Source organism: Pygocentrus nattereri, chromosome 4 (assembly GCF_015220715.1).
Source record: "Pygocentrus nattereri isolate fPygNat1 chromosome 4, fPygNat1.pri, whole genome shotgun sequence".
Taxonomy (NCBI): Eukaryota; Metazoa; Chordata; class Actinopteri; order Characiformes; family Serrasalmidae; genus Pygocentrus; species Pygocentrus nattereri.
This window is the reverse complement of record NC_051214.1, coordinates 5131170-5145617: the sequence shown is the minus strand read 5'-3', so window position 1 is coordinate 5145617 and position 14448 is coordinate 5131170. Positions and strand designations below refer to the sequence as shown.

The 14448-nt window shown below is 41.6% G+C and overlaps 1 protein-coding gene across 1 annotated transcript; it reads left to right on the top strand.

Annotated features, from left to right (window-relative positions):
• The first annotated feature begins 8575 nt into the window (after nt 1-8575).
• Nucleotides 8576-11693, top strand: LOC108437548 (tripartite motif-containing protein 16-like). Its single transcript, XM_037538183.1, has 6 exons — nt 8576-8717; nt 9043-9138; nt 9346-9579; nt 9659-9818; nt 10275-10334; nt 11048-11693. Exons 2-6 carry the CDS (start codon nt 9058-9060, stop codon nt 11179-11181), a joined length of 669 nt encoding a protein of 222 aa, XP_037394080.1. The 5' UTR covers nt 8576-8717; nt 9043-9057; the 3' UTR covers nt 11182-11693.
• Nucleotides 11694-14448: the final 2755 nt, after the last annotated feature.

Here is a 14448-nt window from a genome sequence, read left to right as displayed (position 1 = left end):
TCACCAGCCTCAGAAATCGCAGGTTAACAGCAGCTCAAATTAGAGACCAGGTCAATGCCACACAGAGTTCTAGCAGCAGACACATCTCTAGAACAACTGTTAAGAGGAGACTGTGTGCATCAGGCCCTCATGGTAAAATAGCTGCTAGGAAACCACTGCTAAGGACAGGCAACAAGCAGAAGAGACTTGTTTGGGCTAAAGAACACAAGGAATGGACATTAGACCAGTGGAAATCTGTGCTTTGGTCTGATGAGTCCAAATTTGAGATCTTTGGTTCCAACCACCGTGTCTTTGTGCGACGCAGAAAAGGTGAACGGATGGACATGCGTGGTTCCCACCGTGAAGCATGGAGGAGGAGGTGTGATGGTGTGGGGGTGCTTTACTGGTGACACTGTTGGGGATTTATTCAAAATTGAAGGCATACTGAACCAGCATGGCTACCACAGCATCTTGCAGTGGCATGCTATTCCATCCGGTTGGCGTTTAGTTCGACCATCATTTATTTTTCAACAGGACAATGACCCCAAACACACCTCCAGGCTGTGTAAGGGCTATTTGACCAAGAAGGAGAGTGATGGGGTGCTGCGCCAGATGACCTGGCCTCCACAGTCACCGGACCTGAACCCAATCGAGATGGTTTGGGGTGAGCTGGACCGCAGAGTGAAGGCAAAAGGACCAACAAGTGCTAAGCATCTCTGGGAACTCCTTCAAGACTGTTGGAAGACCATTTCAGCTGACTACCTCTTGAAGCTCATCAAGAGAATGCCAAGAGTGTGCGAAGCAGTAATCAAAGCAAAAGGTGGCTACTTTGAAGAACCTAGAATATAAGACATATTTTCAGTTGTTTCACACTTTTTTGTTAAGTATATAATTCCACATGTGTTAATTCATAGTTTTGATGCCTTCAGTGTGAATCTACAATTTTCATAGTCATGGAAATAAAGAAAACTCTTTGAATGAGAAGGTGTGTCCAAACTTTTGGTCTGTACTGTATATATATATATATATATATATATATATATATATATATATAATTTATATATAAAATTATTTGTAACAATTTCTTGTAATAGCTTTCTGTTAGGGAGCTTTCAGAGGCCGTAAACTCTTCAGACGTCTGGTTCCTATCACTGTCGCTGTGAACAGTTCTGAGATGGCACACATGCACGCACACATATAACTGACACACACACCCACAGATAAACACACACACACCTACACACATGCACACCTACACACACCTACACACACATCTACACTTACGCATACACACACACCTACAACTACACACACAAACACACACACACACACCTAAACACACACATGCAGTAACACACACACCTACCTACACACACACACCTACACACACACATACACACACACACACACACACATACACTTACATACACACGCACACACACATGCGCACACACATGCACGCACACACATATAACAGACACACACACCCACACATAAACACACACACACCTACACACATGCACACCTACACACACACATACACTAACACATACACACACCTACACACACATCTACACTTACGCATACACACACACCTACAACTACACACACAAACACACACACACACCTAAACACACACATACAGTAACACACACCTATCTACACACACACACACCTACACACCTAGACACACGCACATACAATCACACACACACACCTACACACACATACCTACAACTACACGCATACACACAAACACACACACACATACACTCACATAAACACACACATCTACACCTACGCACACACTCACACACACACACACCTACAACTACACACTCACACACTCACACACACATACGATACACACACACCTACAACTACACACATGCACACAGACACACACATACATCTGCACACACACCTAAACAAACACATATACACACACACACATGCAATACACACACACACATACACTCACACACACACACACACACACCTACACCTACACACATACATAAACACATATACACACATACACTCACACACACACACACACACACACACACACACATAAAATACACACATGCACACACGCACTCACACACTCACACACCTATGCACACACATGCACACACTCACACACACTTACGCACACGCACACACTCACACTCTCTCTCTCACACACACACACACACATAATAAATACTCACACACACAAATACACATACACACTCTACTTCTCACAAACACACATCAAAATCAACACATACGAAACACACACACCTACACACATACACACACACACACACACACACACACATAAACACACACACACCTACACATACAATACCAGATTTGGACTGTAGCTAAGTAAATGTAATTCATTACTTTTTTGTGTATCTGTATTTTACTTAAGTATTTCCATTTTGGGTGACTTTTTACTTTCACTCCACTACATTTCAAAGTCAAAAATCGTACTTTTTACTCCACTACATTGTGAGAAATTTGTCGTTCCTTTTGGTTTTTGTGTGTATAAAAATTTAACATGTCAAAACAAAAGAAGTGCACACATGCACAAACATGCACACACACACACAAACACACACACATCTACACCTACACACATACACACACACACACACATACACAAACACACATACACTCACACACACACACACACCTACAACTACACACATACACACACATACAATACACACACACGTACAACTACACACACACATACACACACACCTAAACACACACATACACTCACACACACACACATACAATATACACCTACACACACACTCACACACACATCTACAACTACACACATACACACACAACTACAAACACATACACACACACCTACACACACACATACCTACACCTACACACACACACACATACAATACACACCTACACACACACATACCAACACCTACACACAGACACAAACACACACATACAATACACACACACACACCTACACACACACATGCACACACACACGCACACCTATGCGCACACTCACACAATTATGCACACACACACACACACTCACTCACACTCAAACACACACACACACACAAATACACATACACACTATACTTCTCACAAACACAAATCAAAATCAACACATACCAAACACACACTCACACACACACACACACACACACCCCACAGGCAACACATTTAACAATAGCTAGCAACATGTTCAGAACTGCCTTAATTCTTCATGGCATACTTTCAGCAAGGTGTTGGAAACATTCCTCAGAGATCTTGATTGGTTGTTTGAGGGCTTTTGCGCTATGCACTTAGGATTTTACCCTCAGAGCCAAAAGCTATGTAGACAATACACACACACACACTCACACTCACACACACACATACACACACACACACACACACACACACACACACTACAGAAACACACACACACTCACTCACACACATGCACACTCACACATGCACTCACACGCACACACACTTACACATACACACACACTCACACACACACACACACACACACACACAGTCACTATTTCTGCTTTTAAATCTGCTCCAAATCTCCAAATATTTGAATGTTCTGAATGCTGTGACCTTCTGAAACAGAATCAGCTTTAAACATGTTGGTTTATCAGTGTCAGAGGTTTAAATATGTTCACACTGTTTTGCCTTAATACCGAATAGTGTCTAACACACAACTCTGACGAGCAGACTTTATGAGTAAAAGAACAGATGTTTTCTTCTGTTTTTTTAGATTACTGTCGTCTGACTCTGGATCCCAGCATAATAAATAACCACCTCAGTCTGTCTGAGGAGAACAGAGTGGTGATGTGCAGTAATAACATCCAGTGTTACTCTGATCATCCAGAGAGATTTGATGGCTTGTGGCAGGTGTTGAGTAAGGAGAGTGTGAGTGGACGCTGTTACTGGGAGGTTGAGTGGAGCTGGAGTAAAGTATGTGTGCTGTACATCTCAGTCTCATATAAAGGGATCAGCAGTAAAGGACAGAGCAATGAGTGTAAGTTTGGACACAACAATCAGTCCTGGAGTCTGCAGTGTTCTCCCTCTCTCTCTTTCTATCACAACAACATTCAGACTCAGATCTCAGCCTCATCCTCCTCCAGAATAGGAGTGTATGTGGATCACAGTGCAGGAACTCTGTCCTTCTACAGCATCTCTGACACAATGACCCTCCTACACACAGTCCACACCACATTCACTCAGCCGCTCTATGCTGGATTTTGGCTTCAATATATTGGAACAACTCTGAGCTTATGTGACCCAAAATAATGTAACTATGTTTCAGTTAATAATCATTAGGTTTTAAATTACTGAAATTGCTGCTTCATAATTGATTTAATTACGTTATAACAGGAAGTTAAAAGTAGAAATTATTTTTATTTTAAAAAATTGGGGCAAGAATTCACTCCCGACCTGGACAGGGCATTCTCGGAGCACTCCCCACAGGATCCCCAGAGGGACGCAGTCGAATGCCTTCTCAAAATCCACAAACACATCTAGACTGGTTGGGCAAACTCCCATGCACCCTCCAGGACACTGGTGAGGATAAAAGGCTGGTCCAGTGTTCCACGACCATGGCGAAACCCGCATTGTTCCTCTTGTAGCTGAGATTCAACTATTTGTAGGACTCTCTTCACCAGTACCCCTGCACAGACCTTACCGGGTAGGCTGGGAAGTGTGATCCCCCAGTAGTTGGAATACACCTTCCAGTCCCCTTTCTTAAAAAGCAGGACCACCACCCCGTTCTGCCATTCCAGGAGGACCGCCGCAGATGTCCATGTGATTTTGCAGAGGCGTGTCAGCCAAGACAGCTCTACAACATCCAGAGCCCTCAGGAATTCTGGGTGGATCTCATCCACCCCCGGTGCGCTGCCACCAAGGAGTTTTCCAACCAACTTGGCTACCTATACCCTCGCTCGATCTCCAAGCTCTGCCTCCTCTGGGGAAGGATCGTTGGTGGGATTGAGAAGATCCTTGAACTATTCCTTCCACCATCCAACGACGTCCCCAGTCAAAGTCAGCAGCCCTCCAGCCCCACTGTATAGTGTTGGTTGGGAACCGGTTTCCTCTCCTGAGGCGCCTGACGGTTTGCCAGAACCTTCTCGGTGCCTGTCGATAGTCTTTCTCCATGGCCTCACCAAACTCCTCCCACACCCGAGTTTTTGCCACAGCAACCACCGAAGCCACGAACCCTTGCCCCTTCGGCACCCATCTTTTGCCTCCAGAGTCCCACAAGCCAACCAGGCCCGATAGGACCCTTTCTTCAGCTTGACGGCTTCCTTTACCCAAGGTGTCCACCAACGGGTTCGGGGATTGCCATGAATTAACATGAATTAAATTATAAAACCTACAAATGATTCATTAGAAGCTGCGTCTGTTTCTTACCTTCATTCTCTTCAGCTGGAGGGACACATTATTAGTCCACATTAGTCTTGTCTTTCAGTCATGAACATTTATTTCTTTCGTCTCTAAGATTTCCGATCTGTTATCGTCTGAATGTGATTTACAAAATAAAGATTTTTTCCTTTGCATTTTATATATTTGGACCAAATTTTGATCATAAGCGGAGACGTTTGACCTGCACGTCCACTAAATCAGACGGACTCTGAGACTGATTACAGATGTGAAAGCAGGAGAGACACCGTCAGATTCAGGAGCTCAGACAGACAGTGGCGTCTGTAAAGAAGAGCGCTGTGGTGTTTATCTGTTACTCTGAGAAGTGGTTGATATTCTGTGTGTAAATCTGTAAAGGAGAAGATTTTACCTGCTGAAGGAAGAAGTTAAAGTCCTTTTAGTTCAGTTTGTGTTCGACTCTTCAGCAAACTGAACTGGGCTCCACGTGGTCACCTAACTCAGTCACTGAGGGCAGTTCAGGCTGATTGTCAACAGCATAAAGATAAAAAAGATAAACAACAGAAACAGAAAGGAAAGTTTATGGTGTGTCTCTGATGATGATTCACAGAACTGGATCACACAATCTCACTTTTAGAGCATTAATGAAGATCTGGCTCCCTCTAGTGGACTCAACCGAATCATCAGTGACTCTGAAAAGATCAAATGGGTTGAAAACAAAGTCTGAATATAAATATGCCATAATTATTAAAATCCATATTAGTCATTTCTATTAGTTAAGATTTTATTTTTGACCTTCTGGTTTTAGTTGAAAGGCTAAGGTGGTTCTGCCTTCATAATCAAGCCAGTATCATATCTAATAATTAAAAACACAGTTCTTTGTCTTCAATGTGAAACTGTGGTAAAAACAGAAATCTGTACAGATATAAAGCTAAAACTGTGGTTTTATTAGAGGATGAATCTATTTTAGAGAAAGTCTATCAGTGGCTGCTATTAGGCCTATACAATAGAGACAAAACCTCATTAAAGTAAATAGTAAGAAAAGCTTCTATTAGAAATCCTGGTGATGAATTAAAACAGCGTTTTGTGATAATAAACCCAAAAGGTCTTTAAAGGTCTGATCACAGCAGTTTAACCCCTGAAGCGTTTTCTAGTGTAAATCTACTGAAGCCTGAACATTTATTTAGATCTACAGTGTAGCTACACGTTATGACCTCTAATATCACCGTTATAACAGCACTCGAAGACACAAGCAGCTCACAGGACTGAGAGAGAGCTGCACTGATTTTGTGCTTCTGCTCGTCCAGAATAAAACCAGGTGTAAAATGATCTCCTGTTACAGTCAGATGAGTTTGAGCGGCTCGGACAGACTGAGATGAAACACCTGCTCACCTGCTTTTCCCGGGTCCTCCTGTGTAGCTGTGTCTCTGAGCGATTCTGAGAGGAGAGGAGAAAAGGAGGAGCATCTGTACTGATTGCTGTTCTTCTGCCTGAAGACCTTTTTCCTCTGTGGCTGAAACAGACAGAGGGAGTTCAGCACTGGAACGAGTGCGCTGGGGGTCTTTTTATGGCTCCTAATGTGAGGAAGATGCACAATAACAAAAAGAGACGGAGCTGAATTCACAGAGATCGGAGAGAGAGATCAGCTCTCCTCAGTTCAGCTCGGTCTTCTACACACACTGGGAGGGAAACTGGGCTGGAATTAAGCGGCGTTTCATAAAAATATCGTTAATGTTTTCAGGCACACGGCAGGATAAATGTTACACTATAAAGCAGGAAAGGAAAAGTGAGGGAAAGCCAAGCTAATTAGCGAGCTAATGGGGAAATAGCACTGTTAGCTTCTAAGCTAGCTGATGTTTTAAGAGCTTCGTGGAGCTAAAATGGGCCTTTTTGGAACCAAGTAAATCTGGTTCTTCGAAATATTGGTTCATTTAAATGTGTTAGAGAACCAAAGCAGGTTCTTGTGATTGTTCTAGATACTATCTAAAGGTGATTAGACTGCGGTGGTCGGTGTTTCTGTCTACGGTCCCTCAGAAGCTGCTGAAGCAGGTCGGTTAGCCGAGCTAGCTAACACGGTTTTGTTGATGCGCTGAGATTTCATAGTTAATGTTGAATTACTGCTTTAATTTCTGCTCCGTTATCATTTCAGGTTCTCACTCGATAAACTTGTTAAATGTTTGGTTGTTTTGACTCCATTTCTGTGTTATTTTGGGCTTTAAGTGAATTAAACTCGAATAGCTTAACGGCTGTTCAGACCGTCTGTGGCGTCTGTAACTGTAAGACTACATGACTGATAATCTACTAGTTTACTTCAACAGAGTCTCTCACAGTTCTGCTCAGATTAAAGCGCTGATATATAAAGAAAAGGGTTAAAGAAAGTCAAAATAACTGATAAAGTAAATGTATAAAGATAAAGGTTTAAAATGCAGGGCTCAAAATTACAGTACAGATCTTTCTGTCCTTTTTCTAGAGAAGCTGCAATAATAGATCAGATTATCTGCACAGATACTTTATTACTCCTACAAACTGGAGTCCATTTAATCTGCTACTTTAAACGCTTCTACTCCACATGTTTTCTGTTAAACTTTAACTAAAGGACTCTGTCTCTATCTGTCTCTTCTTCAGTCTCCTCCTCATTTCTCTCTCTCTCCACCCTTTTCTCTATGACACTTCACCAAGCACAGAAGCAGGAAACCATCTCCTACTCAGTTCAGAGGAAGCGAAACTGATCTCAGAGAGCTGCTCTCTCTCAGACTGTGAGGGCAGGAAAATGGCCAGTATTTCAGTAGATCAGGACCAGTTCAGCTGTCCAGTCTGTCTGGATCTGCTGAAGGATCCAGTGGCGACTCCCTGTGGACACAGTTTCTGTATGGTGTGTATTAATGGCTGCTGGGATCAGGAGGATCAGAGGGGGGTCTACAGCTGCCCCCAGTGCAGAGAGACCTTCACTCCAAGGCCTGTTCTACGCAGAAATAATGTTATAGCTGAAGTGGTGGAGAAACTGAAGAAGACAGAACTCCAAGCTGGTTCTCCTGCTCTCTGTTATGCTGGACCTGGAGATGTGGAGTGTGATTTCTGCACTGGGAGAAAACACAAAGCCATCAAGTCCTGTTTGGTGTGTGTAGTGTCTCTTTGTGAAGCTCATCTTAAACCTCATCTGGAAATTCCAGCCTTGGTCAAACATAAGCTGGTTACAGCATCTTCAAAACTACAAGAGAAGATCTGCCCTCAACATAATAAACAGATTGAGATCTACTGTCGTAGTGACCAGCAGTTTATCTGTTATTTGTGTACAATGGATGAACACATGGGACACAGCACGGTTGCAGCTGTAGCAGAAAGAAAAGAAACAGGTGAGAAGTAAAATACTTTTAGACTCACTTTATTTGTATTTCTAATCAAGAATCTGATGCTTTACTGAAGTCCATAAACAGATGGTCAGTTTATGGGATGATGATTTTGAAAATGTGTGTGATTTTGGTAGGAAAGTGTTAAATAAAGCTGACGTTACTTACTGTTAGTGACAAACCAGTCAAACAGGTCAGCAAACCTCTGACCAGCCAACGCCCGTCTTCCAGCATATTTACAGCTTTATTGAGCTCACATGTAGAACTAGAGTGAACTTTAACTCTTCAGCTGCTGTTCATATGAACCAGAATACAAATTATTTCTCCTCAGAATGAGCTGAAGGAAATGCAGAGGAGATCTCAGCAGAGACTCCAGGAGAAAGAGAAGAAGCTGCAGGAGCTGAAACAGGCTGTGGTCACTCTTAAGGTGAGTAGTGAGCAGAGATCTGCTGGAGCAGCTGATTCACAGCTCAGTCAGACTCTCCTCCAGTCAGACAGTGAGGAGTCCAGTGTTGGACACTTAGAGATCCTACACAGCCACAATGTGGACAGTGAGTTGTCTAGAGTCCCAGTGAGAGAGTGAATGATAGCTGGTGTGTAAATGGAGCTCCATCTTGTGTGTGTGTTGTAACAGAGCTCTGCACAGGCAGCAGTGGAGGACAGTGAGAGGATCTTTACTGAGCTGATCCGCTCCATTGAGAAAAAGCGCTCTGAGGTAACAGAGCTGATCAGAGCTCAGGAGGAGGCTGAACTGAGTAGAGCTGAAGAACTCCTGGAGCAACTGGAGCAGGAGATTGCTGATCTAAAGAGGAGGGACACTGAGCTGGAGCAGCTTTCACACACAGATGATCACATCCAGTTCCTCCAGGTAACCATCTGATCTACAGAGGCTGATTTATTTACTCTTGTACACATTTATCCTTTTTTCATTATATTTCTCTCTGTAGAGCTTCCAGTCTCTCTTTGTCTCTTCTGGATCTGAGGTCTTCTCCAGCATCTCTGTCCATCAACATCACTCATTTGATGGAGTGAGGAAATCTCTCTCTGATCTGAAAGAGAGACTAGAGGAATTCTGCAAGCAGGAATTCAGGAAAATCTCTCCAAATGGTAAGAGAAGCTTCCTGCTGTGAAGCACAGTGATGAACATGTTTACTTGATTAATGAAAATCCTTAAATGATCATCAATAAAAAGAAACAATAATTTCTGAATTACACAGTAAATATGTTATTTGCATTTTTTAGAGATGAAAATGTGAAAATAAGTCTTAAAATTTTTTTTTCTCAAAATTGCCACAAGGCAGTGGATCTTGAACAAGATGTCAGGGCTTCTCTAGAGGATCGAATGTTTGGGGAGCCCTGCGGACTGGATTGAGATCCACTTCCATAAAAGACTCTCTATTCATATTCATCTATTCAGAGACTCTCTATCTCTCTATTCAAATGATCTCACTTTAATCAGGAGAACTGTGCTGTGAATCTTTTCTCTGCTTCTTTATTTCTGGATGAAGTATTTCAGTCTCCTTCATTCAGTCTGTTCATCAGTGTGTTTGTGTGTGTCTACAGTTTCTGCAGTTCAGATGATTTCAGCCACAGAGCCACAAACAAGTGAAGATTTTCTACAGTGTATGTACACAATACACACACACACACACACACACACACACTCAAACACTCACATGCACATACACCCCCCCAAACACAAACACATGGGCGCACACACACACACAGGTACACTCACACAGACACACATACACACACACACACACACACACAAACATGCACGTACACACACACACACATATACACTCACACAGACACACATACACACACTCACTCACTCACACACACAGTCTCTTCATTAATATCTTCTCATAACTTTAAACATCTTAATGTTCTGAATGTTTTTAGCCTCTGAAACAGAACCGGCTTTAATCACGGCGGTGAATCAGTGTTTGAGGTTTAATTATGATCACACTGTTTTCCCCTTAGTGCTCATTAGACGCTGCCCTAAATAACACATTTCTGCTTCTTTCTCTTTATTTTTCTGCACCACTTCAGCACAAGAGCTGTGTGAAAGTGTCATGATGAATTTATCAATTGAAATGCTTTATAATTAACTGGATAAAATCTCATTACATTCACTTAAATTAAAGAAGTTAAATATCTCCAAAGTTACCGTTTTGTTGATACTTGATATTTTTGGACAGCTGCAAACAAAGCTAAAAACTAAAACAGACAGAAGGAAACTCTGACTAGTAAACGTTTAAAAGATGTAAATTCTGTGAATATGTATGTATGTATACATAAGAATATGTATTCTTTCCTTTTGGTTTTAGATTCCTATCCTCTGACTCCGGATCCCAACACAGTAAATCAGAACCTCAGTCTGTATGAGGAGAACAGAGTGGTGACGCTCAGTGGGATATTCCAGCACTACTCTGGCCAGAGAATATTTGACTACTCGTATTAGGTGTTGAGTAAGGAGAGTGTGAGTGGATGCTGTTCCTGGGAGGTTGACTGGAGCTGTAGTAAAGGATGTGTGCTGTACATCTCAGTCTCATATAAAGGGGTCAGCAGGAAAGGACGGGGTAATAAATGTAAGTTTGGACACAACAGTCAGTCCTGGAGTCTGCAGTGTTCTCCCTCTCTCTCTTTCTATCACAACAACATTCAGACTGAGATCTCAGCCTCATCCTCCTCCAGAATAGGAGTGTATGTGGATCACAGTGCAGGAACTCTGTCCTTCTACAGCGTCTCTGACACACTGACCCTCCTACACACAGTCCACACCACATTCACTCAGCCGCTCTGTGCTGGATTCTGGCTTCAATATTTTGGAACTGTGAGGTTCTGTGACCCAAAATAATGTAACTATGTTTCAGTTATTAATTATTAGGTTTTAAATTACTGAAATTGCTCCTTTATAATTGATTTGTTTACTTTATAACAAGAAGTTAAAAGTAGAAATGATTTTTATTTAAAGATTCTAAAACATCCTTCCTATAAAATCCATTTTCACAATAAATAAAAGCTAAATATGATGAAAGGATCTAATTTAAAAAAGAAAATATGACTAAATGTTCTTTACAAAATAAACTATAACACAATATAATAATAAATCATGGAAGTTGAACAGCAAACAATAAACAAGCTGCAACAACCAGAAACAAAAAGTGGAAATAAATTCATATTTGATCATATGTTCATTTATAAAGATGTCACCAGAAGAGACGTGTGGTCAGAACTTTATATGAAATAGAGCTCTTTGAACAGCTGGTAAGCTGTAGGGGGTGGAGCCTGTTTTTGGGGGCATGTTTGTGTTTGTTTATGTGAGGGAGTTTGGGATGTGTTACATTTGATCCTTTCATATTGACAGATTATTGTTGAGGTTATTGTTGAGGTTATTGTTGTGATTATTGTTGTGATTGTTGTTGAGGTTGTTGTGTTAATGTGCTCTTGGTTCTTATGTGTTGGGTGGTGGGTTCTCTCACCTGTGGGAGAATAATCTGACCACTGCATGTGTCTGTGAGAGAGTGCAGGGTTGTTGGGGGTCTGGGGGGCTCTAGTCTGTCAGAGGTAATTACAAAGAACAGAGAACTGATGTTTAATTTGTTTATTCACTGTAGATAAAAAATAAAAGTTTCTAAACACTAAACACTCATTTTTCTTGTGTTTTATTCAAAATACATCAATTTAACATCAAAAGGGGTCAAATGAACTTCACCTGAATGAAACGATAAAACCTACAAATGATTCATTAGAAGCTGCGTCTGTTTCTTACCTTCATTCTCTTCAGCTGGAGGGACACATTATTAGTCCACATTAGTCTCGTCTTTCAGTCATGAACATTTATTTCTTCCGTCTCTCAGATTTCTGATCTGTTATCGTTTGAATGTGATTTACAAAATAAAGATTTTTTCCTTTGCATTTTATATATTTGGACCAAATTTTGATCATAAGCGGAGACGTTTGACCTGCACGTCCACTAAATCAGACGGTCTCTGAGACTGATTACAGATGTGAAAGCAGGAGAGACACCGTCAGATTCAGGAGCTCAGACAGACAGTGGCGTCTGTAAAGAAGAGCGCTGTGGTGTTTATCTGTTACTCTGAGAAGTGGTTGATATTCTGTGTGTAAATCTGTAAAGGATAAAATTTTACCTGCTGAAGGAAGAAGTTAAAGTCCTTTTAGTTCAGTTTGAGTTTGGACTCTTCAGCAAACTGAACTGGGCTCCACGTGGTCACCTAACTCAGTCACTGAGGGCAGTTCAGGCTGATGGTCAACAGCATAAAGATAAAAAAGATAAACTACAGAAACAAAAGGAAATTTTATGGTGTGTCTCTGATGATGATTCACAGAACTGGATCACACAATCTCACTTTTAGAGCATTAATGGAGATCTGGCTCCCTCTAGTGGACTCAACTGAAACATCAGTGACTCTGTAAAGATCAAATGGGTTGAAAACAAAGTCTGAATATAAATATGCCATAATTATTAAAATCCATATTAGTCATTTCTATTAGTTAAGATTTTATTTTTGACCTTCTGGTTTTAGTTGAAAGGCTAAGGTGGTTGTGCCTTCATAATCAAGCCAGTATCATATCTAATCATTAAAGACACCTGCTCACCTGCTTTTCCCGGGTCCTCCTGTGTAGCTGTGTCTCTGAGCGATTCTGAGAGGAGAGGAGAAAAGGGGGAGCATCTGTACTGATTGCTGTTCTGCTGCCTGAAGACCTTTTTCCTCTGTGGCTGAAACAGACAGAGGGAGTTCAGCACTGGAACGATGCGCTGGGGGTCTTTTTATGGCTCCTAATGTGAGGAAAATGCACAATAACAAAAAGAGACGGAGCTGAATTCACAGAGATCGGAGAGAGAGAGCAGCTCTCCTCAGTTCAGCTCGGTCTTCTACACACACTGGGAGGGAAACTGGGCTGGAATTAAGCGGCGTTTCATAAAAATATCGTTAATGTTTTCAGGCACACGGCAGGATAAATGTTACACTATGAAGCAGGAAAGGAAAAGTGAGGGAAAGCCAAGCTAATTAGCGAGCTAATAGGGAAATAGCACTGCTAGCTTCTAAGCTAGCTGATGTTTTAAGAGCTTCGTGGAGCTAAAATGGGCCTTTTTGGAACCAAGTAAATCTGGTTCTTCGAAGGACAGTTCATTTAGATGTGTTAGAGAACCAAAGCACGTTCTTGCGATTGTTCTAGATACTATCTAAAGGTGATTAGACTCTGCGGTGGACGGTGTTTCTGTCTACGGTCCCGCAGAAGCTGCAGAAGCAGGTCGGTTAGCCGAGCTAGCTAACACGTTTTTGTTGATGCTCTGAGATTTCATAGTTAATGTTGAATTACTGCATTAATTTCTGCTCCGTTATCATTTCAGGTTCTCACTCGATAAAGTTGTTAAATGTTTGGTTGTTTTGACTCCATTTCTGTGTTATTTTGGGCTTTAAGTGAATTAAACTCGAACAGCTTAATGGCTGTTCAGACCGTCTGTGGCGGCTGTAACTGTAAGACTACATGACTGATAATCTACTAGTTTACTTCAACAGAGTCTGTCACAGTTCTGCTCAGATTAAAGCGCTGATATATAAAGAAAATGGTTAAAGAAAGTCAAAATAACTGATAAAGTAAATGTATAAACATAAAGGTTTAAAATGCAGGGCTCAAAATTACAGTACAGATCTTTCTGTCCTTTTTCTAGAGAAGCTGCAATAATAGATCAGATTATCTG